The sequence below is a fragment of the Agelaius tricolor genome, unplaced genomic scaffold (assembly GCF_023055355.1).
Source record: "Agelaius tricolor isolate 1412-34295 unplaced genomic scaffold, bAgeTri1.0.p SCAF_9, whole genome shotgun sequence".
Classification (NCBI taxonomy): Eukaryota; Metazoa; Chordata; class Aves; order Passeriformes; family Icteridae; genus Agelaius; species Agelaius tricolor.
The window spans coordinates 11,789,271-11,816,333 of record NW_027269269.1 but is presented as its reverse complement, the minus strand read 5'-3'; the positions used below and the strand labels follow the sequence as shown (position 1 = coordinate 11,816,333).

Genomic DNA, 27,063 nt, shown 5'->3' with positions numbered 1-27,063 from the left:
CGTGCAGGGGCTGGAGCAACTCTCCTAGAAGACAGACTGAGAGAGTTCAGCCCAGAGAAGACAAGGCTCTAGACACACCTCACTGTGGCCTTCTAGGACCTAAGGGGGCTTATAAAAAAGAGGGAGAATGACACTTTACAAGGACATGCAGTGATAGGAGAAAGAGGAATGGCTTTAAACTCAACGAGGGTGAGTTTAGAATAGATTTTATGAAGAAATTCTTTATTGAGAGGATGGGAGCACAGGTGGCACAGCTTGCCCAGAGAAGCTGTGGGTGCTGCATCCCCGGTGGCGTTTAAGGCCGAGCAGGGCGTTCCTGCCCACAGCAGCGGGGCTGGATATATGATCTTTAAAGTCCCTTCAAAGCCCAGCCATTCTGCGGTTCCGTGTCCCCCAGGGCTCCTGGCACTGCCGCACTCCCTCTCCCGACCCGCAGGACGCCGCTCCGCGCCCCCCGCCCCTCTGCGGGCGGGCCGGGCCGGGCGGCGGGGGCGTTCCCGAGCCGAGCCGGGCGGAGCCGGGCGGGGCCGGCCCAGCCTAACCCGGCCCGGCCCCGCGCAGCCCGGCCCAGCGCAGCCGTGCGGAGCCGTGCCCGCCATGGCCATCGCGCACATCGCCACCGAGTACGTGTTCTCCGACTTCCTGCTGAAGGAGCCGCCCGAGACGCGCTACAAGGGGCTGCGGCTGGAGCTGGCGCTCGACAAGATCGTCACCTGCATCGCCGTGGGGCTGCCGCTGCTCCTCATCTCCCTCGCCTTCGCCCAGGAGGTCTCCATCGGTAACTCCGGCGCCCCCCTTTCCCGGTTCCCGGCGGCTCCCGCGGCGGACAAAGGGCTGGGCGGGCGGGGGGCGGCGGAGCGGAGCTCCGGGCTCGGCGGGGCTCGGCTGCCGGCAGGGCTCCCGCTCGGGGCAGGGCAGGGCAGGGGGCGCCTGTGGGCCGCGGGAGGGGAACGCTGCCTTCCCGGAACACAGCCGTCCCGGAGCGCATCCCTGGCAGCAGGCTCATCCAGGGGTGCTGGGCTGCCCGGCCGGCCTCACCCGGGCCCTCCTCCTCGCTTGGGCATTCCCTGGCCGCTGCCGTTCTCTCGACACCTCCCGAGCAGGGGCTTTGTCAGCCCAGCCGGCGCATCTTCTGCCGGGGAGCGACGGGAGCGCTGAAGCCGCGCTGCCCTTTGTTTCCCAGCGCAGTTCAGAGCGGAGCAGCCAGCCGGGATGTGCCAGGGAAGTGCCCGTCTGCTGCCGCTCCGGGTGCTGGGCAGTAGGATTCGGTGTGGCTCAGCTGTCAGGGACAGGTGCCACGGGGAGGGCTGTCAGAGCTCTGCCTTGCGCTGCAGGCGGCTCGGTGGGGCTGCTCACCCGCAGGACGGGCAGTGGCAGAGCTCTCTGAAGCTTTCCGCTGCTCCTCTGCCCTCCTGCAGCTGTTCCCGGCCAGTTGTCAATTTCTGCTGTGACTCTGGTAGATGAAACTACAGGTCGATGAAACTTTACAGGCAAAAGGCCAAGTTCCCCAATTATTTTACTATCTTTTTATTTACCCACCTCCCCAAGTTACAAAAGTGATCATGCAGCAGCCCTTGGCATGAGGAGTGGAACTAAATGATCTCTAAGGTCTCCTCCAACCCAAGCCTTCCTATGATTTGCTAAGAATAGTACTATATGAATGAAGATCTCAAAGGTCTATACGTAATGCTATCCATTTGGAGACAGGGGTGCATCACAGGATTTCCAGCCTTTCAAAGAGATAGTTTGATTTGCTGTCTGCACCTGTTTATTGGCATTCAGTGTTATACACCTGATCTCCATCATCTACAAGATTGAGTCAAGTGAATGTCAGGAGAGTGGAAACTGGAACGGAACTTTGGATGAGTGGTGAATCTGTGCAAAGCCATCATGAATAGCATTAGTCAGATACCAGATTGCTTGAGAGATAGGATGCCCCAGATGGCTGTATTTACACACAGCTACACCCCTATTGCACCAGATTGCTGTGGCCCACAATAACTGCGCAGGGAAGTGAAGGACAACCAGACTGGAAATGCTGAGACCAGATCTGAGCCCCTTGCAGCTCTGTTCATCCAGAAACTGGATGAACACATCCATATTTCTGCACTCTAACCTGCTTCTTTTAGTTTTAGATCTGCTACTGATATAGGCACATTTCTTCCTCTTAAAGCAGTTAAAAAGAGGGTTTGCATTTCCATACAGTAACTTGTATATGGGGCCCTTAATTCTTCTTTCTGCTTCTACTGTAGAATTGCTGGATCCAGTTTGAAACAGTGCCTGGGTACCAATGTTTCTTTTACTTCTTTCCTTTTGCTCCCTTACACAAAGATCAAACACACAGTTGAACTGCAGAGTTCAGTAAAGTGTGCCTTTCTTTCAGATGAGTTAAGTTCTCGTCTTTCAATTATTTCGGATTGAATCTGTGAGTGCAGTAGATTCATAAAGAAAGAATAAAAACAAGGGCTGCATCTTGCTAGTGTTTTTGTTTATAATCCTGAGAACCTGTTAGAAGGAAACAGTGCATTGAAAACTGAGCTTTTTTAGTTGAGAAATAAATATGCAAATAACTCTGAGAAGTACTTGTTATTTCCGGGCAGAGGTGAAACTGCACCACGTGGTGTCCATACAGAAAGTGATAGTAAATCAGCCTCGCTGCTGGGACAGCTGTCACCTATTTCCCACACAGTCCTTGCAGCTCAGCAGGCTGGCTGCTTGTGGGACAGCCCAAAACTGCTTCTATTAAGGCATTTGGGGGAACACTGAGGATTTTAGGGGCTGGAAATGCCTGGTTGTCTGTGCTGTGGCTTTCAGCTGGCGATGAAATAGCACGGTTTGTTTTCAAACACTTTGTGATATAATCATGCTCTGAAAAAGCTCAGGAGTGCTAAACTGAGTGAAACTGTCAGGGTTCATTTTTAGGTCTGAAAAAGAATAACTCAAAGGTGGGTGTGAAAATGGTGGAAATACCTGCTCAGAGTACAAAAACTGAACACCCTTTCCAAAAATGAATGCTCAGCTTCTATTTCTGTTGGGATAATTGCATTCTTCCCACCTTGAGTTCTCTTGGCACCTCTTCCTGTCACCTTCCCTTCCTGCTGTGCTTTCCTGTTCTGTTGCAGTCTGGTGTCAGACACCTGCAATTTTCCTCCTACACGCGGTTGCTCGAATTGTGCAAATTTATTAAAATGTTTGCAAAGGCTATGGAAGTTTTCTGAAGCCACCAAGCAACTTTTAGTTTTGATGGGAGTTTCAGGAAATAAATGAGATTCCAGCTGAATCACAGAGGATTTCTCTGCTGGAGGTGTGGAAAAACCAGCTGGAGCACCCAGCCAGTGAGCAGTGCTGAAATTCTGGGATTAGTGCCTGCACCCTGCTTTGGCATTCTTCAGGGGCAGGAGGAGAACTAACCTGAGTTTGCTTTTTTGCTATATTTTAGAAACCCATGGTCAGTTGTAGTTTTGTGAGGATTTTAAGCTGGTTCTGGTGGTAGTTAAGCAGTGACTGAGCTGCTGTCTGCCATCCCTGGGAATCTTTGCTGCTTGAAATCCTGCATGTGTTACCTCTTTGCTGCTAGACCTTGTTTTATACAATTTTACATCATTTTATATATACTGGGAATGGGAAAATGGAAATAACAATAGGATTGTGAGGATTGTGCTGTATATGTATATTCCTTATAATGTGGCTTGATATTATTTCCTTATATTATTTGGCAGTTCTTGGGTAAATTATACTAGAGGTGGTCAGGTAGCGTGGTAGCAGAAACCATCTAAATGTAGCTAAATCAGCAATTCTTCTTATAAAGGGGAAAAAAACCCTTGAAAGACGGGGCACCCTCAGCAGTGTATGAATGAGAAATGAGTAGAGTTTTATCTGTGCCATTTTTAGTAAGAATAGCTCTGAGTCAGAATTTAATTCCAGTTTCTGATCTCAGATTGTGTGTACTGCAAGATGTGCTTTCTTACTGTAAACACTTTGGCTGAAAACATAGATACTTATTCCCAGGGTGCTGCTTGGAGCAGGATGCTGCAGCCCTAAGCAGGTACAGTCAGATGAGCAGAGAGGAAATCAAAACAAGCTGCTTCATTTTGGCCTCTGCCAAACTTCAGCTTAGTTCTGGAAAAAGTATCAATGGCTGTCTCGGGTTGCAGCTTAAAGAAAAGCAGATGTGAGAGCTGTCCACTCAACATCAACTATTTTCATCTTTTTCTGTAGGAAGGCAACTGTGAACTGCTCATCTGTGCTTGTCACCAAATGATGTTTGACCTCCAGCATGCAGCAGCTTCAGGCACAGCTGTGCAATGGGCAGCATTCCCTGCAGCCTGTGTGGGAGGGGATGCCTGGGGAGGGATGAGAAGGGAGGGAGAGAGAGGAGAAGAATGGAATTTTGTGGTGGCCACAGCAGCCATTACGTGTTTGGTTTGGGTGTTGGTTGTGCATGGCTCACAGGTAGCTGGGATGAAGTAATCCAGGTGTTTTAGCATCTCTGTTTTATGGTATAAGAAAACACCTTGTAAGCCTTTCCAGGACACAGAAACCATCACATGTTGAGTGTAGACTGCTGGGAAACTTGGTTATAATCATAATGAAGGCTTGCTTAGTGCAGCTGGCTTATCAGTTTGGCAGGATGCTGGGCTAGGAAGTACCAGACCATGGGCCAACCAACTGCATCTGCATGAATCTGTCAAAATTGAGATTGGTTGCATTAAAACCATTTTATTTCCCATTGGTGCTCTCTGGTATATCTTGCCATGCTGGAGGATGCTCAGAGGTGGGAAGGTGGAGCCTTGCCTTATGCTCTGCTCACCACAGGGTTAATGTCCCCATTGACCACTTTGGACTTGCCCAGTGGTGACAATCCTTACTTGCCCTGCTCATTTTCCACCTAATTTATGGGCATCTTTTTTCACCCAGGTTTTTTGGTTTTGTTTTGTTTTTTTGTTTTTTTTTTTTTTTTTAGTTTCCATCCTTGCAGTTGGCTGCCTGTGGGATTTGAAGTGCTTTGGCTGGGTGAAGGGTGTTAGTGGGGAGCTCTGCGTGCTGCATCCCAGAAGCTTCTGTGGGAGCCACAATGGCATCAGTGCCCCTTGCTGCATGTCCAGCTGGGCCTGGATCTCTCTAGATAAGTTAATCATGTGTCTGAAGCAGTCATGAGAATAAAATGTGTAGAAAATTATAAAAAACCCAAACAACTGTGAGACTAAATCACAACAAATATACTGAAAAAATAGTCTTAATTCTTGAATTGGGCTCCTTTCCTCTCTTGTACCTCCCCGTTTGGTCCTCCCTGCTGATGTCCCTCTCCTTTCATGTTCACAAGTTCCTGGGGAGGCTCTTAGGAAATAATCCTATCTTGTGACTTGGTAAGAGCTGGAGGCTAAAGTTGGGTTGGGTGTAATTAAGCCAAAGACTATTACTATGGCAGCTGCTGGTGAGAGCTGGAAAAGCCCCTCCCAGTGCTGCTGGAGCAGGCTGTGTGCTAATAGCTGACTGCTGCACACCTTGCATTCAATTCAGCAGGGTGCTGTGAAACCCAGGGCGTTAATGAAGAATGTATTGCCTCAGCCCAGAGCAGCCAGGCAGGCTGAGACCTTCTGTGAGAGAGGTGCAGATCCCAGCAGGATACACTGTGCTGCTCTTTGGCATGTAGGGAGTGATCAGGAAAGAGCAGAAGTTCCAGCATCAGGCACAGGCCTGCCTGGGCAGCCAGAGCAAGCTTGTAAAAACATTTGCTGTAATATCAAGCTATAAACTGTCATTGTGTGAGCATCTTCAGCCGTTGGTAAGATTTTTTCTGTTTAATTCCTATAGAGCCAGCTTTACATTTCCTGTGGAAATGATGGTAAGCTGCTTTAGCTGCCAGAGTAAATGTAAAAATCATGGGCCTCTGGTGTTGCCTGAGATTTGGGGTACCACCCATGTTGGCAGGGAAGCTAGATGGTCATTGCCGCTGTTTTGTAGTGCTTCTCCTTCAGATGAAAGGAAACTCTGTTTAAAGATGTGGTGGAAATTTAATTCACAATTGCTGTTTCCCATGAATCAAAAAATTTATCACTCTGAAGGCTGTGCTTGATAAATAACCATCTCTTTTCCCACTGTATGATTTTGAGACTTCTCTGAGGGGCAACTTGCAGCCCTGTAGAGAAGAAATATACCTGCTAATTTCTCTGACCCACTTCACTTAAACATTGTATCACCTGAGCTTTACATTCTGCTCCTGCTCCGTTGCCAAAGTACTTCGGGAAGAGGTTTTTTTCTCCAGTGCCCCATTTTGCTCCATACTTTCTTCTTCAACAGATTCTGTTTCTCCCAACCTTCTACTTGGCATGCATTGGGATTCCTTTTTTTATTCTTTAAAATATTTTTTAATGTTGGTGTGGAGGATGTGTGTTGGATGGTGCCTAGCAGTCTGTGCATTGTCAATGTGTGCCTTGATTTTCTTGCTTATGTTTTTGTTTAGTGGCTACTAAGGTGCATAATTCTTGCTGGATGAAATCAGATGTTTGGATATCATGGCAAGTTCATTTTGTCTTGTGGAAAATTATAGTAAAGATTAATGGCCAGGTTTTCCTCCAAGTGTATGCAAATCTTTTTGCAGTAACTGCAGTGTATTAGAACCCAAATAATTACTTAATGAAGGTTCAGTCCTGCAGTCCAGCTGCAATCATTTGATCCTGGTTCAAAAAAAATGGTTAAGCCTATGATTTGCATTGATTTTTGACTGTCCTGTCTGTTAGCTGCAGTTTCTTAATTAGATGTGTAAGTCAGCAGAGAGGTTTTGATCCACTGAAGAGGAAACCAGTCTGGCTTGCTGGCTTTACCCTCTCTTTTGTGAAGGGTGCAGCCAGAGGGTGCTGATCCCTCAGCTCCTCCTGCCTTGGACCCAGGAAAGCAGTCCAGTACTGAACAGGGATTCTCCTGTCAATTTAAGATTTCCTTGGGTTCTGAAAGTTTTTTCTCATACATAGATTTCCTGCATAGGAGCTGCAGAAGAGCCAGTTGTAGGGGAAGAAAAGGTATTCCTGGTACAGATGTGGAGGCAATAGCTGGAAGTTTGTTGGCAAAGCACCCATGAAGAGGTGCCACAGCTGCGTGGGGTGACAGCTCATCCTTGCTGTGCACTGGCTGCAGTGACTCAGCCTTGTACTCTGCACTCAGCTGCATGCCTGCAAGCAATTCCTGCTGCAGCAACCAGCCCCATCTGTAATCCTAGCACTCTTGGAAAAGTGTCATTTCATCAGATATGGCTGCATACCTGCTGCTGCCTAGCTTTCTGCAGCTCTTTTGGGTGGTCGGTGTTTAGGACACCCATCATAAATAGCATTTTTTAATCCTCATTTGTTTGCAAAAGTAAAAGACAAATCCCTATTGCTCCCTCTCCAAAGCTAATCAGGAAATGATTACAAAAAAAAAGTCTGTTGCCAAGAGTACTGATAAATTAGCCAAAGACTGTTGTGGCAACTGCTTAACAAATTCAGTCTTTTGTTATTCCTCATCCTTCTTGCTTGTATATTTTATCTCCCTGTAGACATGGGCTTGTTAGCTGCTTTTCTCTTTCCCAAGCTATTACTTGCAGGAGCAAGAGAAAGGAATGGCTTCATGTCACCAAGCCAGGAGGCTGCTCCTGTGACAGCAGAGGACCATTAGCCTCTCATAACCTAGCCCTGTGCATAGCTGTGTGCACAGTGGGTCTGTGGAAGGCATGTAGCCCTGTGCCAAATTTCTCTAATAGAAACTACAGATTTTCTCTTCAACTTCCTCCAGAATAGTCCAACATAAAATAAATTATCTCTCTATACATACTGCTGTTACTCCTTTGGAGGAGAGAAGGAAGGAAGGAAATAAAAGATGGGAAATGGTGACCATTTTCTGACGCATGTAATGGTCTGTGTTTTGTACAGATGATGCACAAAAACATCTTCCCTGTATAAGTCCTAACTTTAGTACTGTCACTGCAAAGTTGTAATTTGAATTAACAAGTGTTTACAAACAAGACTGCAATCAGATAGTTAAAAACCAGTCCAACAACTGGAGTGTCCCCCTGCTTGAGGGTGAGCTCTATGTGCTTGGCTCCCAAGTCAGGTTTCCAAAGACTGTAGGTTGTGAGTGATGGTCTCTGCTCTGCTGCAGCACTGGCATTGCTGTAGCTATCCTGGTATGAAGCTGTGCACATGACATTTTGGAGAAGGAGGCTGGCTGCCTTTTTCATCACTAGTTTTGGAGAAGAGGCATGCCTGCCTTTTTCCTCACTTCTGCCTTTTAAACACTCCATCACTTTAAGTGGTGTTCAACTGTTAATGAGAATGAACACATGGAATGTGTTTCTTTTTGTGGATGCACAAACATGAATAAGACAAAGCATCTTTCTGAACACTCCATTGCTCTCCTTTTGAAAAGGTCACTTGTTTGCTGCTCCGCACTGGGCACAGCCAACAGCAGGAGATGGGTTAAATGGTGAGAGCAGGGCATGAATGGTCCCTATCCCGTGGAGAGCAGACATTAAATGCCTGCTTTTTTCTTTGCTTTCTTTCCCCCCCTTTTTTTTTCTTCAATATATTATTTCTTTGGTTTCCACAACTAATGGAAATCATCTGGGAAACAAAAACTCCCCAGGCTTTGGGGGAGTGCAAGTGCTTGTGTGGTGCCAATTTTGCTAAATCACATGAGCTCTGTTCTGATAAACAGTAACTTGTTTTCCATAAGGGAGACTTGTGACAGGTCAAACCATGATGATCAAACCATGTCCTTATGATACTACAGCCCTAGAAATAATTACAATAGTGACTCATGGAAAGGCTTTTATTCATAAAGCTCCTTGACTATGCTACATTGTAAAGACGCTGTACAAGTTACAAGGCAAATGCAGTTGGTTCCTTTTCCAAAAGAAGTTGTTATTCTCTGAAAACTAAACTAGAAAAAAGGCACGACAAATGATACAGGCTTGTATTACATACTTACTCCCATAAAGCACACAGCAATTCCATTAGCATAACTTAGATGAATGTGTTCAGGGGAAAAAATACAGCACATTTTCCCCTGTTGGTCTTTTGATATTAGCAAAAGTGTTGGAAGTGTTGCTCTTAGAAGAAATGTTCGTGGCAGAGCCATGTCCACTCTGGGTATTATTTGGTGAAATGATTGTCCTGTTGCAACATTTATGAAAGTCTGGTGGAAATGTATTTGTGCTGGGGGGATTGCTTTTGCTATCAAAGCTTCAGAAATAAGGTTGAACCCCTTCACCCTGTTTTACTGGCATTAATGTGGGGAGCCACTGGTACTCCATGTCCCATAACCACTTTTCCTGGTTGAGGTATGCTGTGGGAGGGGTCACCTGGTGCCTGTGACTAGCCAGAGCAGAATTTGACCCTAAGGCTGGTAAATAGCTGCTCTTGCTGTCAGCTGGGGCCTTGATCTTAATTTGAAGCTCCTGAGCAGCTGGAGAGGTCCTGGGAATAAATGGGAATGACAGCGTTACGTGCAGTCTTGGACACAGCACATCACTGCACTGATGAGGTGGGGCCTGGCCTCCTTTGGATGTGTCTGGGGCCACAATTTCTCTGCCAAAAATTACAGGAGGAAATCCTTGTTTTCACAGATATAACTTGAACCCCTCCAAATAATTTGCAGTCTCAGAGGCAGAAGTGGCAGCACCCTGGGAAAACCTGCCCTTCCATCATTGCAAGGGCTGCTGGGCTGCAAGAGTGGTGTTTGAGGTCTTGTTACAGTAGACATGTGAGCTGTAGGTTGTGCTTTGGGAAGTTGTGACACCATGATATGTGATGGCATTTGTTGCCTTGGGCCTGATGCGGTCACACTTTGTCAATTCCCCTTTGGCCAACCTGAGTTAAGTGCAAGTGAGAAAGATCTTAAAGGTCACATTTCCCACAAGACTTACAGAAATAGGCCTAAAAGATAAGTGTTGTACATATGCTGTCTCAACCCTTAGGGACATCCTTAGATGGATCCCTGTGGGAGTTACAGCCTTTGGGGGCAGTGGGAACTCGGGATCCTCCTCCCTGCAGAACTGCTGGGCTTTGTCTGATCGCTTAACCTGATAACTTTGGGTACCACAACATATTAAATGGAGGCTTTTCTTCCTAAGCTTGCTTTCTTCTTTTTTTTTTTTAAATCTTTTGAGGCTGCAATAACTTTTGCTTTGTTTTCCCAGGTGCTCAAATAAGCTGTTTTGCACCCAGCTCCTTCTCCTGGCGACAAGCTGCTTATGTGGACTCCTACTGCTGGGCAGCTGTGCAGCAGAAGCAACCATCCCACAACAACTTAGAAAACATACCCCTGTCACTGCATAAAGTATGTATAGGTCTCCATCTCCTGGCAAAGTTATTCCCACATAGAAACCTACCTTTGCCTCACTTTTCTGCTTTCTCTGCTCTGCTGTAGTCCTTGCCTTTGACTTGACTCTCTATTTTTAGAATGTTTTCTTTCCCTTACCTTCTCTAGTACTGCCCTGTTTGGAAGTATTTTCTGCCTTTAAATAAAGGGTCACCAGCTATCTGACACAAGAGTAATGTTAATGTTGCTGTGTTGCCCTGGAGTGAATGCTTCACCTGGCTTTAGCCAGGAACTATTTTAAAACTGGAGTACAGGACACAACAACTGCCTTAATGCTTGTAAAAGCTTATTTTAGAAAAACAGGGTAATAAAAACATTTTATATTTTTATTGTGTTACTCTTGCCCAGTTGTGCATGGAGACAGAGACTTGTGGCAGATAGACATTTTGGGGGAGGTGAAATAATCAGTGGTACCAACAGGTTTAACCCTGTCTTCAGCGTGCTCTTCTGCATGTCTGCAGGCCAGCCATGAGCTGGCTTTCATTGCCTCAGGTAAAGCAGTGTCCTTTAAAGCACAGAAGGATTTATTTTATGGGTTAAAAGTGCAGTGGGTTTTAAGATACTTGAGCTGGCTCAAAGCACTTAGCAGAGGTTTGGCAGGAGTTACACACTGGGTTAATGCCATGCCAATGCCTGGAGCTGACTCAACTCGAGAGGCAGCTTTGGCCTGCTGGAGCAGTGCTGATGCCAAGGTAAGAAATGCTTGTTGGGCTCTGCAAATTTGTGTTCTGCCTTCCTCAGCCCTTGTATTACTTGCCCCAGCAAATACACCCCTGGTACCTGGGAGCAGAGGAGAACCTGGTGCTAGAGGGAGCTCAGGTATGAGACTTGCAGCACCTGTATTTCTGGCTTTTGCTTCTCTATCCTGAGCCTCAGATTTTATTATCCAGTCATCTGGTGGTATAATCTTTGAGGGGCTATTCAAGGCTATCTCTGATTTGTTTGCTGACCCAAATCATTAATTGAGGATTTACTTTTGGCTTCTCCAGTTAGCTCCACTGATAACCTTGACCCAATAGGCATGTGTTTCATGAATATTAAGGCCAGACTTGTTGGTTTCTAGCCTGAACTCTTCCTTGCACAGTTAGGACTCCACTTCAGCCAGACCTTCTACAGAGGCCAGTTGAAGCTGCTGGAACATTTCACAGTGCTGGAAACTCCACCTGCAAACCTGGATATTTTGCTGCCCCTTTCTCTTGAGGGAATGGGCTCTTGTTACCCAAATTTTTTGTGTTGAATTTCACGTGATAGTTACCTGCTGATAGCATTGTCTGCTTGTTTGCCAGCTACAAATAGCTTAAGCACTCATACTTTTATGAAGCAACCCATGTTAATTTGCTGACTAGTGCTGTATCAGAAATTGCTGCAGTTCTCCATGACGTGTATGGCATATGATGTTTCCTTGTAAATATCCTGCAGACTATCAGCAGTGCATCTGCTCAGCTGAGCCAGGGGCTGTTACAGAGGCTGGTGACTCATCTTCCTAGATCCATGATTAGCCACCCACTCTCTGACCCAGACATTGGGAGCTGCAGATGCTCTTTGCAGATCAATATTAACTAGTATACTTCTGGTTGTTCATCAGCCTCCATGCTTTACAAGTTTACAGGGAAGGAGTGGCATTACAGCTGTTTAACAGTGAACTTAGCTTCCCACTCTGCTATCTGAAGGCTGTTCTTTGCATCCAGGGCAAACAGCTGCTCAGTGCCTTGGGATCACTTCTGCAGGAAGACTTGGGTTCTCCCCACACCATTGTCTGCACAAAGTATGCACAAGCTCATTGCTCTGCAGATTTGGCTAAATAATTATTTTAAAAATGGCCAGAGCAGAGCCTTTTGGGAGCACAGTGATGTTAGGAGAAAGGGGAGACTTGCTGTGCTCAGGTCAGTGGTTAGTGGAGACCTGACTCTGCATCTGCAGCAATGCACACAGAGGGACAGCAGGGGTCATTAGGCCCAGTTCTTCTTAAAACCTCACTTAAAACTTTTTTCCTTCTTTCTGGGAAGCAGAGCTTTTATTTGCAGGGCATCTCAGGTTCTTTCCAAAACTCTGACTCACTTAGTATCTCACTATATTGGCATGCTGGAAGGCTCCATAAAAAACACTTAAGGAGGCACTATATTAAAGATTTGGGGGAATAAGATTGTAGGCCCCATTACTGATTAAAATGGATGGGTTTCCTTCTGGCATGCTCTCTGTGCTCTGGCAGAAGTACTGCCTCCTGGGGCAGTGCTCAGTGTGGTACCGAAGGAAGGAGGAGCAGGGAGCTCTTTGGTGACAAAGCCAGCATGTAGTAACCTGCACTGCTTTTGTTCTCAACATCTGGTTGCTCTGAAGGATTATCAAAAAAACCTCCAGAGGTTTTTTTTTTTAACAGAAAAACTGAAACCTTTCCATCTCCCTCCTGTTTCAGAGTTCAAGTTTGCTCTGGGATTTTTGGTTTTTTGAACAGTAAAATGTAAGTTCCTGTTCTGGGCACTCCCTAAAGCTTGGCACCTTTACTGGTTGTCCTTTCTGCTCTAGGAGATCTCTCCCAGGGGTTGAATTTATCAGTTTGGAAGCTGAAAAGGACCATACTGCAAACTTCTGGGTTCCTTGACTCTCTAGTGGTTTTTGTGCTCCTAGAAGGTGCCCAGGACCTCTCCCCATGGAGAACAGGAGTTCTGAAATTTCCAGTTGTTCTGGAAACTCCTCACAGTGGATAACCCTCAGCAGGAAGCAAAATGAGTTGTGTACTAAAATGCACAATTCAATGAACAAAATACCTGCAGATACATATAAAGAAGAGACTGTGGTAGGTCCTGCCTATATTCTTAATTTAATGCTAAGATTTCCTTCTCTTTGTCAATGAAAGAGCTGTCAAAATGATTATATGGCTGAGTCCTCTGACTCCTCCTCAGGTTTGTCATTGAGGAAACTTATTCTGTTAAGGCTTCACTATTTTCTTGCCTCTGTCTTCTTCTGAGATTTTCCATTCAGGTTTAATTCCCTTAAGAGGTTTCTTGTGTCTGTCTAAAGTGTCAGAACAGAAATGTTGGTTTCTAGAGATGAGTGGTAAAGACAGACAGACAGTCAGTGGTGGTGGGGATGGAGGAGTTTTGTATTTCCCTGCCCTGTGCAGGTAGTTTGCTTATTGTCTCTAAAGATGAGTGTTCCACCTGACAAGTTATTTTGGTAAAACTTGTCTTGATCCTTAACTGGAAGGAGAAGAAAAGGTTTTGGCCATTTTGTGAGGACAGTCCTCACAGTGTAGTGAAGGAGGAGAGGAGGCGACTGCACTTTTTAATCCATAGTGCATAGAGAAATTTATGAAAACTCAAGCAGGAGAACAGTGAGCATCATCTTACCAGCTCTTGATAGCAGCCAAGCAAGTTGAGGGGTGGTTGAACCCTGAGTGATGACCACTTCATAGCCCTGAAATTTGGATTGCTAGGATGGAGCTACCTATGATCAAGAGTCTTCTAGGGATTTTTTAAATTACTGTATGTTCTAGTCTGCTATTAACTGGGGAGAAGCAAAGAAGGTAAAGGTAAGCAAAGAAAAGGTATAGGGTTGTTCAGAAAAAGATTTATACTCACGTGAAATGCAGGCAAACAATTCATCTGACTGAAAGAAGAGGTTTTCACATGTGGCACAGCCAGGAGAGGTCAATTGTCTGGCTCAGATCTTTCAAAGTGCAGGACAAGTGCTTTGGGACCTGCTGAAAGCATTGCCTACAGAGATGGGTCTGCAGTCTTTGTATGCATGAAGTGAAATTATGTGAAAACCCTCACTTTTCATAAAAGAAGTGAGATTTACAATGGACCCTTGTGTTGTTCTTTGAGTCATTTGTTTGTGAATACGCCAAAGCAAACCTTGGGGTTATTTATTATATTGATGGTACAGTTATAATTGTGATTTTTACCTGGTTCTAGTGACTCATTGTTTGTACAATTTCTTAATTGACTGAGGGCTCCTCATGTTTCACCTGTAAACCCTTCCCAGAGAGATTAAGGGCTGTCAGAGCAAGGACACTCATAGATGTATTTATAAATGCAGATGCATTTTGAAGTAATTTCTTGAAAGTGTAGTGCTAGAGGTACTTCATTCTGTTGCGGATGGAGTCATCCACTTCACTCCTAAGAGAGAAGCAACAATGTGTTGATCTAAAGCAGTGAGTTAACACAGTTAAATAAATGTGAATGTGACAGTGGTTTATCAAGGTTCAGTGGGAAGATACACTACAGTATTTAGTGCATAGAGGATAGAATGAGAGTTGTTGGGGAGACCCTCCTGTTGAGTCATGAGGTTCAGAAATAACTCCTTTGTTGTCTAAACTTCTCAGAGGGGAGTTCAGATGTGGATAGGTTCAAACTTAGTCCCAGACCTCTCAACAGTTTATGTCTAAAGGATTGTATATGCACTGTCAATCCTTTGAATCACTCAGCTAAAATTTCAAGCATGCTAATAATCACCTACAGACCGTGTGTTACAGCAAGGAATTTCTCAGCCTTGAGGAGTAACCTTGAGATGTATCCCTGCTCAAGGGGAGAAGCTGGGATGCCGTCTGTAGCCAAGCAGGAAAGCGTAACAGGCCCAGGGCTGCCCACTGCTTATGGAGTGTGATGATTGACTCGTGATTGACTGATTGACCAGGTCTGGGTCACTGTTCCTGGCAGCCCTTGACTACCATGTTGCCATCTGTCCCCCAAAGTCCAGAATAAACTGGATCCAGCCATCACAGCCTCCCCTGGTGATCATGGCTTGAGCTAATTAGAACTGGAGAAGAACAGTTTTGAAGCTGTATCAGAAAAGAAAGTATGTAACAGGAGGGATAAAGGTCAAATAGGGTTTGAGATTCACCTGTAGGTTTGGAGACAGGACAGGATCTCATTTAGAATGATCAGTCATTTATAGCTGTTTCTGCTGAATACCAGTGAGACACCTCCCATTGCTGCAAAGAGGAATTGGATCATATCCAGAGGGAGTTTAATGCCTTTGCTTCTGGAAATGTGTAATTACTGTCATTAGCCTGTTTGGGGACTAGTGCCTTTGCTTGGGCTTTTTCCAAAATTGGAACTGGTGAGGGAGACATCTCACCATGTTTATGTATTTTAACGAAGGCACTTCCAGTGCTTCATTCTTTTAATTGTCTGCCAATTAATTTTCTCAAAGCTGTTACCCAGACCTGTGCAGCTCAAGTTTTGTGCTACTGTACTCAAGTTACTCTTTGACTATGGTCAGGTAGGTGGAAGTCAGATTGCTTTCAGTCACTTGTATAGTGTTTGCCCAGAGGAAATAGGGACTGAAGATAAAGTAAGATTAGAAAGCTGTTGTTTTCTAAATACCATTAAAGTTATTTTCATCTTCTTCCAGACAATTTTATCCAGACTCTGGCAAGCTTTCTGTAGATTAGGTCCTTGAAAATGCCCTTTGTGTCACTCCACCAATTCCAGCTATTTTTTTTTTTTTGCATGATAAAAGCATATTTGAGGTTATAAAGCACTTATTTTAAATGCCCTTCTAACTTTTCTGTGTATTGACTTCACCTTAGCAGAATTGAAGCTGGTGATGACAGACTATTTTGTGCTTTAGTCTGATTTTATCTTTCACCTTTGGGGGAGTGTGGTGCTTGTGCATCTTCAAAAGACAGTTTTGTGATTCCACCACTTGATGTGCTTCTGCAAATGGATTGCTCAAATGCCTCTTCTTCTCTACCCATGCACGTGTTCTTGCTGAACAGTGGCTGAGTGCTAACAAATTTACTTAAACAGCCTGGAATGTGCACAGGGCTCGAGAGCTTGTCAAGTGACATGGTGACATGACCTGCAGCAGTACAGGGGCAGCCTCTTGGCTTCCGAGTGCTCTGCCTCCTTGGGAGCCTGCTGTCCCCCGCAGTGTGCCATCAGGCTAAGGGACAAGCAAGGCAGGAGAACCTGCTTCCATCATCCTTAGCTTTCAGGAGCTCAGCTGCAGCAGAAAACTTACAGGGCACTGCAGTTTGGGTCCCTGCTGCACACACCACTCCTTTTGTCAGTCTCCTACTGAATATGTTGAGAAGGAGCTTGATAACTACACGGCAAAGGAAAAACTGAGTTTCACTTCTGGGCCAGTATTTTTCTCTGACATACCTTTGAACATACAGTTCTTGGGATCAGTGACACTTCCTTCTACATTAATGCTCAAACTACCCAAGACTGAAGGGGCACTTCTTCCTTGTGCGTTCGGTGCCTTGGGAGCAAATAAACCATAAAACCATAAACCATAAAAGAAAGGCTGATGGCATGTGGTTGTCTGTGCACAAATACCACAGAGTCCTCCTCTTAAAATGGGAAGTCATTATGTTTGACTGTCAAATATAGTCAGGTGAGCTGGACAACCCAGCTGCTGTTGACAACCCTGTTGCTCTGAAACCTAGGACTCATGCCAGATGACTTTGCATTTTCACTTCTCCCTGTCATTCAAGACCTTAAATTTTAATGATTCAAAACAATTTGCTGGTTATCTAAGCCTACTGTTAACAAATAGAACAAGTGTATCTTTCATTTTTGAAGAAGCCAGGACTTGAGAAGGATGGAATTGTGCATCAGGTGCTGTGGAAAAGATGACAAATACAGACTTTTGTTCGCAAACAAAAAGAGCTGCACTAATGATCGTGTACTGCTCTGGTTTTGTGACTATTCAGAAAAGAGTTGCACAGAGTTCACTTATGCTGCAATGAACTGAGCTTTGGGAGTGATGAGAGCCTGGTGAGAGGAAGCCCAGCAAATGCATAGCAAATGTGCCTTTTCCCAGCAGTGTGATGCTCTAGGTGAGGAGGCAGTGGTGAAGGAGCTGGGGAGAGGAGGAGGTGCAGGGCAAGATGGCAGGAGCTGGTTTTTTTTTAAGGCAACAGCCTAAAGAGGGCAGGCTAGAGGGGGACATTGGGGGACATCTGGGACAGAGCAAGAGGGCTGCTGCCAATGTGCTACACAAGTGCAGAATTCTTTTAAATTATAAAAGAAGAAGTGGAGACTGGAACAATGGAGGTTTGGGGCTGTAACTCCAGTGTGAAAACTATCTTGCCTCTTACCATATGTCTTGTAGTGCTTGGGGTAAAGAGATCTCTAGGATTATATGGGATGCTGCTGATGGCGTTTCTAGTTTTGAGGGTCAGAAAGGGAATTAATACATCTTCTTATGCTGGTAAAATTTGAAATGAGTGAGTACTGAATCGAAGTGGTGTAAACCAATATAAGGCATTTTGGTTGCTCCTTACTAAATCAGATGTGTCTTTGTTGTTTGTTTCCCCATCTGGCACCAGTGGAAGGTGGCTCAGAGGTGTATGACACAGGTGTAAGTGAAGTCAAACAGGCTTTGCAGCTATACAGGCAATCTTAAGCATTTGTTAAGACCTATGGAAAATGCGTTGCAGCAGCTTAGAGGAGCTTAGGTAAGTATAAGATGGGTTCAAAGACAGATCATTTCTATTTCTACATCATACAGAATTCAGAGGACTGATAGAGCCTGGATGTGAAACCATGAAGTTTTGGGTAAATCAAGGCATCAGGACTCAGACCTGGTGGCATTGTCCACAGTGATAAATAAGAAGACCAACTTCTTGTGTTGATGATGAGATGTACAAAATACATTGGACATACCAGAGTTTTACACCTCAATTGGGAGGTCTACATCTGGGAGAAGGAAGATGATCTGATGTTATCTGTTGTGTGCAAAGAGGAGGGAGAGGCAGTAGTGAGGGCAGAGCTCTGCACAGTTTTTATGGGCTGCTGTGGATAGGGGAAGTCAGTCATTTAAGGTCTAACACATCATATGCATTCCTACTGCCAATAATAACACAGAGTTTTGCTCTAATGGTAGGTCATATTAGAAGTAATTTTCCCGAATAAAATGTTCCATAACATCAAATTACTTTGTGCATGCAAAACTTTAATATCTCTTGATTAATGCAAACACAAGTTAACATTGTGATATTAGGCCCAGATTTTCATCTTGTTAAATACCTGCAAATGTACGTGTAGCTTTTCCGCTTGCAGTGATTAATGACTTCAGTTCAAGCTTCCTCTAAAAATCTCCACTGGCTTTGCCAGTGAACGTGCAGGGGCACATGGCTGTAACACTTGTGATGTCTTACATCTGTTTCATATTTGTTCAACTAATTTAAAGTTCCTTATGAACTGATGCTAGATTGGAGTTAAGTGTGCTTGCTAGCAAAGGTTGAATGGAATGAATTAGAGGTTGGCTGAATTTGCAGTACATTTCATTACAAACTGCTTGTCTCTCCAGGTCTTACATTGTGTCTCTGTAAGGGTAATGTTATGTATAATTTTATGCTTCAAATATAATGTCAGAGTCCATAGAAACACCATCTTTCCTGCAGCTGGGAGGAATTGGAGTGACAAAAACTACTTGTAGATTAATAGAAGAAAGATGGCAAAACTTCAAACTTGTATTTTATACCTGCTTCAGCCCTTTCCTAAGCAGTTGTGACCATGTAAGGGCTGACTTCTCAGTGCTGCATTAACACCAGACCATTCTGATGCTGTGTGTTGGTTTCCATTTAAGTGTTACCTGAAAATATTCAAATACCCTGAAGTACTCCAGCCACACTTATATCTTTTACAGTCACTGGATGCACTCTGAACAGATGTGTGTTTGCAGGCAGAGGCAGAGCTGTAGCAGCTCTATTCATTAACCTCCTGACAGCAAATGGAAAGCAGGAGAGATTTTGCTGGTATTTGGAGTGCTTTAGTTGCTATGAACAGTGGTGACACATCGGAGAGAGTTAGGTGATGCTGTCTTCTTCTTTCAGTCAGCCCCTCTGATGGCTGCTTTGCTGTGCTATTTGTTTTTTCCCCAGGTTAATGCTGTATTTCTCAATGTCAGCTCCAGTGGTTTTGAATATGCAGAAATTGTTATCAGGATTAGCACCTTTATTCTGTGTGCTTTTTTTTTCCCTTTGGTGGGGAGAAGCTCTAAGCAGCAGCAAAGTTACTGGAGCTGTCTGAAATAGATTTTGCGTCCCTGCATATCCCAAATAATCACAAAATTGGGTTTTAGTAGAAAGATTTAAATAAAATTACAGGGATTTAGTAGGCCTCTAGGAAATGTAATGCTTATGGGGAATGATGGCGATTGGCTGACTTATTACTTATGCAGGTGAAGCCTAATCAGGGTTTTTTTCTCCCTGCAGTTCTTCCCATACATCCTTCTGCTTGTTGCTATCCTGCTGTATCTGCCATGTCTGTTCTGGCGCTTCACTGCAGCACCTCACCTTTCCTCAGACCTGAAATTTATTATGGAAGAACTTGACAAAGCCTATAACAGGGCAATCAAAGCTGCTAACAGCATTCGGAGTGGAGACGCCAGGGACCCTGCTGACTTGATTCCAGCTGCTAATGAGAACTTGACACAGAGGTAAGATGTTGGGGCTTGGCTTTCTTTGCTCTTCAAGTTCGTAACAGGTGTGACATCTGTACCCACTTGGAAATTTATTGCAAAGGTTTGAATGGTGACTTGACACAATTTTAAGTTTGGTTAAAAGAAAGAAGATATCTGAAATGATTACTTTGGCCCTGGGAGCTGGAACCTATAACTTTCTATTTTCAAAGAAAACATGTAATGAGCTCTTCAGATTACTTATTACCTGAGATGTTTTTCTGATTTCTTTAGTTGCAGTAGCTGTTAAGTAGTGTTGCCCACCACAGTGTAAGAAAAGAGATACTTCAGTCCTCAGTTCTCAACGTTCTTGACAGTCCCTTGCACACTGTCAAGTTACTTGTTATCTCCTGTTCTTTAAGATACAGGTCTGCAAAGCTTCTGATCAGAAAAATGATTAAAAACTCAAACATCAAAACCCACAAAAGCGACCCACCCCCCCCTTCTGATCAAGCTGGTGCACTGTTCCAACCAGATCCAGTTCCTGCTTCCTTGTAGGCCGAGGGTACCTGTTTCTCTGTGTGGGGTTACAAGGAGTGCAGCAGTCTTAGGTCCCTGTGACATGTGGAGTTGGGTCTTGGCAAGTAAAAAGCCTTCTAGTCTTCTATTTTTGAACAAGTGCTTGGAAAGTCTGCTTTTTTGCATGGATTTGCACCTGTTTTGTACTGGAAAAGAACAAAAATATTTTGTTGCCATGAGGGCTATGGTTTTTTTCCCATTTTCCAGTGTTTGAACTCAATCTTTCATTTGTCTGCTATTCTATTGGTTTTCTACTGACTTCAATAAAACTACCCTTGATTTACCTCAATAAAAGGGTGTGAACATGTTGGAGTGAGTCCAGAGGAGTATTATCAAGATGATTAGAGGGATGGGACACCTCTCCTACAGATACAGGCTGGGAAAGCTGGGGTTGTTCAGCCTGAAGAAGAGAAGGATCCAGGGAGACCTTAAAGCACCTTCCAGTACCTAAAAGGGATATTTGCAAAAAAGACTGGAGAGGGGGTTTTTAGAGGGGCATGTAGTGACAGGATAAGGAGGAATGGCTTTAAATTGAAAGAAAGTAGGTTTAGATTAGGCATTAGGAAAAAATTCTTCCCTGTGAGGATGTTGAGGCTGGCACAGGTTGCCCAGGAAAGCTGTGGATGTCCCACCTCTCAAAGTGCTCAGGGCCAGGTTGGATGGGGCTTTGACCAGCATGGCCTACTAGAAGGTGTCCCTGTCCATGGCAGAGCACGGGGGTTGGTTGGAAATAGATGATGTTTAAAGAACCCTTCTAATGCAAGCCATATTGTGATTCTGTGATTTTAAGAAGGTTTCCAATCTTTTATCTCATTTAGAGTACTAGGTTTTGTTGATATTTGGTGTAGGTAAATGTTGCAGCATCTGATCTATATGAGTTTGATGTGGTTTTTTCTCTCTTTTTCAGTTTGTGGGAAATATCTGAAAGCTACTTTAAATACCCAATTGTGGAGCAGTACCTGAAGACAAAAAAGAATTCCAAGTGCTTAATAATGAAATACATTACATGCCGTTTGCTCACACTAGTAATTATTTTCATTGCATGCCTCTATCTGGGCTACTACATCCGTCTCTCCTCTCTGAGTGATGAGTTTCTTTGCACTATCAAAACTGGGATCCTTAAGAATGACACAACTGTTCCAGAAGTGGTTCAGTGCAAGCTTATTGCTGTTGGTGTCTTCAAGGTACTCAGCTATATTAACCTGATAGTCTATCTGATGGTGATGCCCCTGGTAGTGTATGCAATGTTTGTGCCATGGAGGTGGAATTCAGGTGTTCTCAAAGTGTATGAAATCTTGCCAACTTTTGATGTTCTGAAACTTAAGTCAAATCATTTTGATGACTTAAGCCTTTACCTCCTCTTTCTTGAGGAAAATGTGAGTGAACTTAAATCATTTAAATGCCTTAAGGTGCTGGAGAACATTGCAGTTTCTGAGAAGTTTGATGTCATGCAGCTTTTGGTAAACCTTGGTACTATTAAGACTGATACCATAGATGGCAAGCCAGGGACTGCTGAGTTGGAGAAGCCTGAAGAAACAACTACAGAAGAGCTGGAAAAAGATGCAACAGAGTTACAAGGTAAGCTGGTCTAGATGTATATTCCTACCAAAACCTTATTAATATATTCTGTAAGGTAATGGACCTCCTTAGTCCTTGCTCTGTTGCCTGCTGTGTAAGTGCTATAACCTCAGAAGAATGTGGTGGTGTAAGTCTGTGGCACAGCTGAAGCCTGGGTTGTTTGTTGGGTTGGTGGTCCTTGCTGACATCTCTGCTCTGGCACCAACAGGTTCAGCTGTTTGAACTTTACCTGCCTGAGACCCCCTGCACAGTAGCAGAGTTCTAGGCTGGGTTGTGCTTGAAGCAGCTCCAGTGAGAAAGCTGGTGGGTTCAGGACTTTTCTTCAGAAGTTGGCTCCAAAGTGCAGCAACTGCTGCTTCTGCTTCTATTCAGGCTTTGGCAGAAGTTATGGGTGCATATAAAAATAAGTCTGATGCTCAGAAATGCTGCTGGCAGAGGAGCAGGAAATGACAAAAGAAGGGAAGTGGGACTGGAGTCAGTGAACCTCTTCCTGCTTTCATAGAGAGCAAGGAAGATTGACTGTAAAGAGATTTTTGTCAAAATGGTCCAAGTCAGTCTGGATTGGTGCAATGGTTCTCTGGATATCCCATCAGTCTGCAGACATGGTCAGCTTGAGCAATCACTCATATACAATACAGTCTAGGATTCTGTCCTAAAAAATGTAGCATACCTTAATTGTGAAACCAGTTCCTTCCTCAAGTGCAGAATTAGAGAAGCCAAATATCCAGGGAGAGGTGTAAACCAAAAGTGATGATGATTTAAAACATTTAGAAGCTTACCTGGGTATGTGAGCACAATGCTGAGGGAAAGTTAAAGAACTATTTCAAAGGTAGGAAAAGAATAAATCTGTTCTCTCTTCAGAAAGCTATGCCCTGTAATTAATAAAAAAGAAGCATCAGTACCCAGGGATTAGCTGTTCCTGTACTTGAGTCAGGCAGTTGGGGTAGGCTGAGATTTGGAGAAGTCAACTTATACAAAAGGAGAATTCAGAACAAACAAGCAGAATTCTTTTTGAACGAGAAGAACCCCTTTTGGCAGCCATCTCTTGTGCAGCAGCTTGGAGTAATTCTGACAGCATTTAGTTTTCCTTTTAAATCTGTCCATTTTTTAAATGACAGGTGGATTTGGAAGTAAAATATAAAAGCCTGAGGTGGAGATCTGGGCTCAAGGAGCTGAAAAAGTTAATAGAAAATATGACTGATTTTTATCTGAAAGGAGAATTTTTGAGATTGTTTTCACCTCCTGAAAACACTTCAAAGATCTATTTTTGTCCAAATCAGAGCAAGCTAATGCTTGAAGTGCTGTTAAAATGGATTGCAGAAAGAAGCTGCTGTATTTGTGACCAGCTCAGACTGGTGTGGCCCTTCTCCTTCTGCCTGGGGACAGCTGCAGGCTCCACAGCCATCAGCAAAGCTTCACCCACACCTCATCATCTTTTCCTCTGTCCCTTGTGGTGTCAGCATGTTTTTCTGAGGGGCTGTGCTGACAAACCAGTGGCACAGTGCTGGCTCTGGCAGAGCGACGTGCAGGGCACCCTGGTGCTGGGTGTGGGCACAGTGGAGGCAGCTCAGGGCAGCCAGCAGTGCAGCACAGGCAGGGTGGCACTTTCTTTGTGCACCAGGAGGTGTTGAGTGGTTTGATGGCCCTTTCTCTTCTGAAGCTTTGCCTTCTCTTCAGTTCTGACAGACCGTGGTGCGAGTGGCACGAATATGAGAGAAGACAAGAGACTTCGCCAAAGGCTCATAGATTCTTCGTGCTGATGCTTCCCAGCTGCAGGAGCCAGGAGCCCATTCCATGGGAAGGCTTCTCCACTGGGCTCAGTGCAAGGTGCTGCTCTTTAATGCAACGTTCTCAATTGCCTGACAGTTCCCCAGAGGCCAAACTGGTTTACAGACTATTTGTTGTATAATAATCAGGAGTCATGTGCCTGAAAAAGCACATTGTACGCTTCCGTTATTTATTAAAACAATCAAACCACACACAAGGAGGAACAAGAACAAAACAATTCTGTCATGAGTAGCAAATGATGTGTGTTGAATGCAGTTGAAGCTGGCAGCTGGACAGAGCTCACTCCATGCTGGACAGGGATGGGAACATAAGCCTGCAGGTAGAAAAAGGGATGGCCACTGATTGCATTCTGAAGTGTTGCTCTGCAGCAGTGGCCATCTCAGTTCTGGGGTTTAAGTAACGTAACTTTGGGCTCTCTGACCTGGAGAAGGGGGGCTGGGGGTGGGGTTTTATGATGAATCTGGTTAATCTGTCCTGGATGGTGGCTGCCGCTGGTACTGGCTGTGTCTTCATGGGAAAAATAGAGGTTACTCTGTTCAGCCTGAGATGTCTCTGTTAGTCATCCCAGCATTTGTGTCTGGGATTAAGTACTTGACACTGGTGGGAAAGAGACTACAAACAGTTTTAGTGTTAAGAAGGTACTGTAAATATTAGGGATTTTGAGTTTTCTATATATTAATAAATTAATAATGTCTTAATAATGTTTTTACAAAATGTAATGATGTGTAAGCTAAGTGTTGGTTTAATTTCTATCCCTCAATTTCTTTTGGTCTTCGTGTCTAATAAATCTGCCTTGGGAGTTTTGGACTGAAGATCAGTGAAATTGGTTCTATTTTTGTAACAGTTTATTGAAGTTGTTTTGTAATGTTTTTATGTGTAGAATTTTTCTCAATGTGTTTGTAGTATCAAATGCAATATTAGTTGTGGTGTTTTCAAACCACACTTGAGAAGACAAACTAACTTGTATTAAAGTAGCACCCAAATGCCTCAGCAGAGCCAAGCACCCAACAGCCAAGGTGAAGTAGATGTAAATAGTATGACAGGTTGTTCTCCCCCACACACATTGTGACTGTATTTTAATTAAAGATGCTTAAGTGTATTGGAAGAGACAAAATAAGGGGGAGTGTTTGTACATCAGACCATTTGGGGAGAGTAGAATTCAGCTTTAATGTTGTCCCTTCTGCCCAAATATTACATGTAAGGTGAGGTGGGTGGGGAGAGTGAAGCACCACAGTGGCAGTGTATATCTTTCACAAATGTGATATACTGACTCCTTTTTCTGTATTGTCCATGAAAGCGAAATGACTTGACTGTCACCTCTTCCAAGCTGGCTTTTTAAACAAAGGAGGACTTCTTTTATAGCTAGGTAGGACTTCCAGTTTCCAGTTCCTTAGTGTCACCCACTTTTGTGCTCTCTTTGTGGATGAGGGGCAAACAGGAGTAACTGGTGATACCATTTTTGCACAGAACTCTTCATGTGCTGCTGCAGCAGATTTCAGAGATTGTGCCCATACTTGAATCTGGCAGCCGCTGTGAACTGAAGTGGATCTGAAGCTGAGTGGATCTGAAAGTGCTGCTGTGCTACACTTAGGGCTAATATTACAAGAACTCTTCTGCTTTCTTATGGCTTTCAACTAAGACAAGCCTTATTTTAAAAGAAGTCTTTAAGACCATAATTTTATGCTACCTCTGCCCAGGACAGCAGCACAGCTGCCCTCCTAATGTCTCTTGCATTTCCAGCACAAAACAGGGCTTACGTTGGACACTGGTGGTCCACACTGCTGAATTTTACTGCCATAATTCTGGCACCAAGCCTATGATCCCTTTGACCTTTCCTAGATTCTGTCTGGCTGTGCTGATGTGTTGCTGATGGTCCTTTGTATGTAGGCAGTGCAGGTGCACATTGTGCATTGTATGTCTTGGACGAGGAGCTATAGTGCAATACTAAGATTTTGTGATGTGGATGTGTTTGAACTGTTTGATGTAAGTAGAGTTTCCAGTCTTTAAAATTAAAGCTCCTGAAAGCCACATGTTCATGTTTCATGTTGGATATATACCTAACTTTTTACTAACTCTCCTTTTGTATTAAAAAATATGACTTGCTGCAGTGAATCTATTGTTGTCTTCTAAAGTGTTTAATAAAATGTCTATCAATCTTCCTTGGTTATTAAAATGAAATAAATTTTGTGACCTTCAACAGCATAAATGTCCAAAGGTTCCAGGAAAAATCACGTGTTGCCATAGTGCAAATACATGTGGTCTGATGCTAAACCCTGAGAAAACATTTTGGACAGTGGTTATAATTCTGCTCTTTTTATTTTCTCATAAAATTGTCAGAGCAACAGAAAATGTCAGCACATGATAAATAGTACATCCACTTTGTAATTTACTATCTACAAATTGGCCACACTGTCAGCACATACTTTTTAGCCATATCTTCCTGTTTTAACATGTGTTTCTGAACTGTCCAGCTCAGTTCTACTAATGTTTTAGTGGCACTGCTCCTGTTGTGTTTTGCCATTTTCAAAAGATGGGTGGAATGCCAATTTAGGCCTTATGGAAAAGAGTCCATCTTCAGCCCCTTCACCACTATACTCTTTTAAATATTCTTCTTCTAAATATTCCAGAAAGTAAAATGACAATGTCAAGGTTCAGGTTTGGTCCGTGCCTATCCTTCTTGCCCCTTCTCTCTCCACCACTTGGGTATTAATAATTCTCTAAATGTAGGAGAGTTGCAACTAATTCTTCTGCACATGCTTTGCCTTACAGTGGCTCTTGTGAGATTTAAAACTTGTGATTTAAACTGCAGAGAACAAGTAAAAATGTTTATTCCATTAGCAGATGGTGTGCCTCTAAAATCAGCTGTACCCCGCTGTTTTTCTGCCTCTGGATGTTGTCAGTCACTTTCAGAATAAAGATATATATTTTAGGTCCATCTTTTTTCCTTATGGGGAACAGTGGTTGTTTTAATAGCAGCTTTGATTACTGGTTTAGTGCCTAAGCCTAGAACCCCATTAACAAAGGATGTCCTGACTGCACTTTGTGAACAGAAAGACAGAAATTGGGTTGTGAGTGGTTTTCTGAAGATGGTGGTAGAAAGAGGGATTTAACCCCCAGAACAAGCACAGGTGAGTCTGTCACAGAAGCAGGGAAGAATCAAAGCTGTGTCATGGGAATAAACTTCCTTAGAAATCTTTTCTTTGAGTACCACTTTGCACAGACCACATGAGAGTCACACAAATGAAAGCCTAGTTGTTGATTAGGGGCAGTTTGGTGTTTCTGTCATGCAGGCTGTGTGGCCAGAAGCTCCAGAAGACTGCTTTCCTCATAATGGAATATTTGACTTAATATACTAAATTACTAAGAACTCACACTATAACACTAATCCTTTTAGGTAGTAAAATTTGC

General features: G+C 44.0%; 1 protein-coding gene across 1 annotated transcript; it reads left to right on the top strand.

Annotated features, from left to right (window-relative positions):
* The first annotated feature begins 499 nt into the window (after positions 1 to 499).
* On the top strand, positions 500 to 25,814 carry PANX1 (pannexin 1). Its single transcript, XM_071432763.1, has 5 exons — positions 500 to 778; positions 10,172 to 10,311; positions 19,526 to 19,749; positions 21,197 to 21,867; positions 23,545 to 25,814. The coding sequence occupies exons 1-5, from the start codon at positions 598 to 600 to the stop codon at positions 23,625 to 23,627; spliced, it is 1,299 nt and encodes a 432-aa protein (XP_071288864.1). The 5' UTR covers positions 500 to 597; the 3' UTR covers positions 23,628 to 25,814.
* Positions 25,815 to 27,063: the final 1,249 nt, after the last annotated feature.

Coding starts and splice junctions, on each gene's coding strand:
- PANX1 (XM_071432763.1), top strand. CDS start 598: ATGGCCATCGCGCACATCGCCACCGAGTACGTGTTCTCCGACTTCCTG. Junction 10,312..19,525: donor TACCCCTGTCACTGCATAAA/GTATGTATAGGT, acceptor TTCTCCCTGCAG/TTCTTCCCATACATCCTTCT. Junction 21,868..23,544: donor AGATGCAACAGAGTTACAAG/GTAAGCTGGTCT, acceptor CCTTCTCTTCAG/TTCTGACAGACCGTGGTGCG.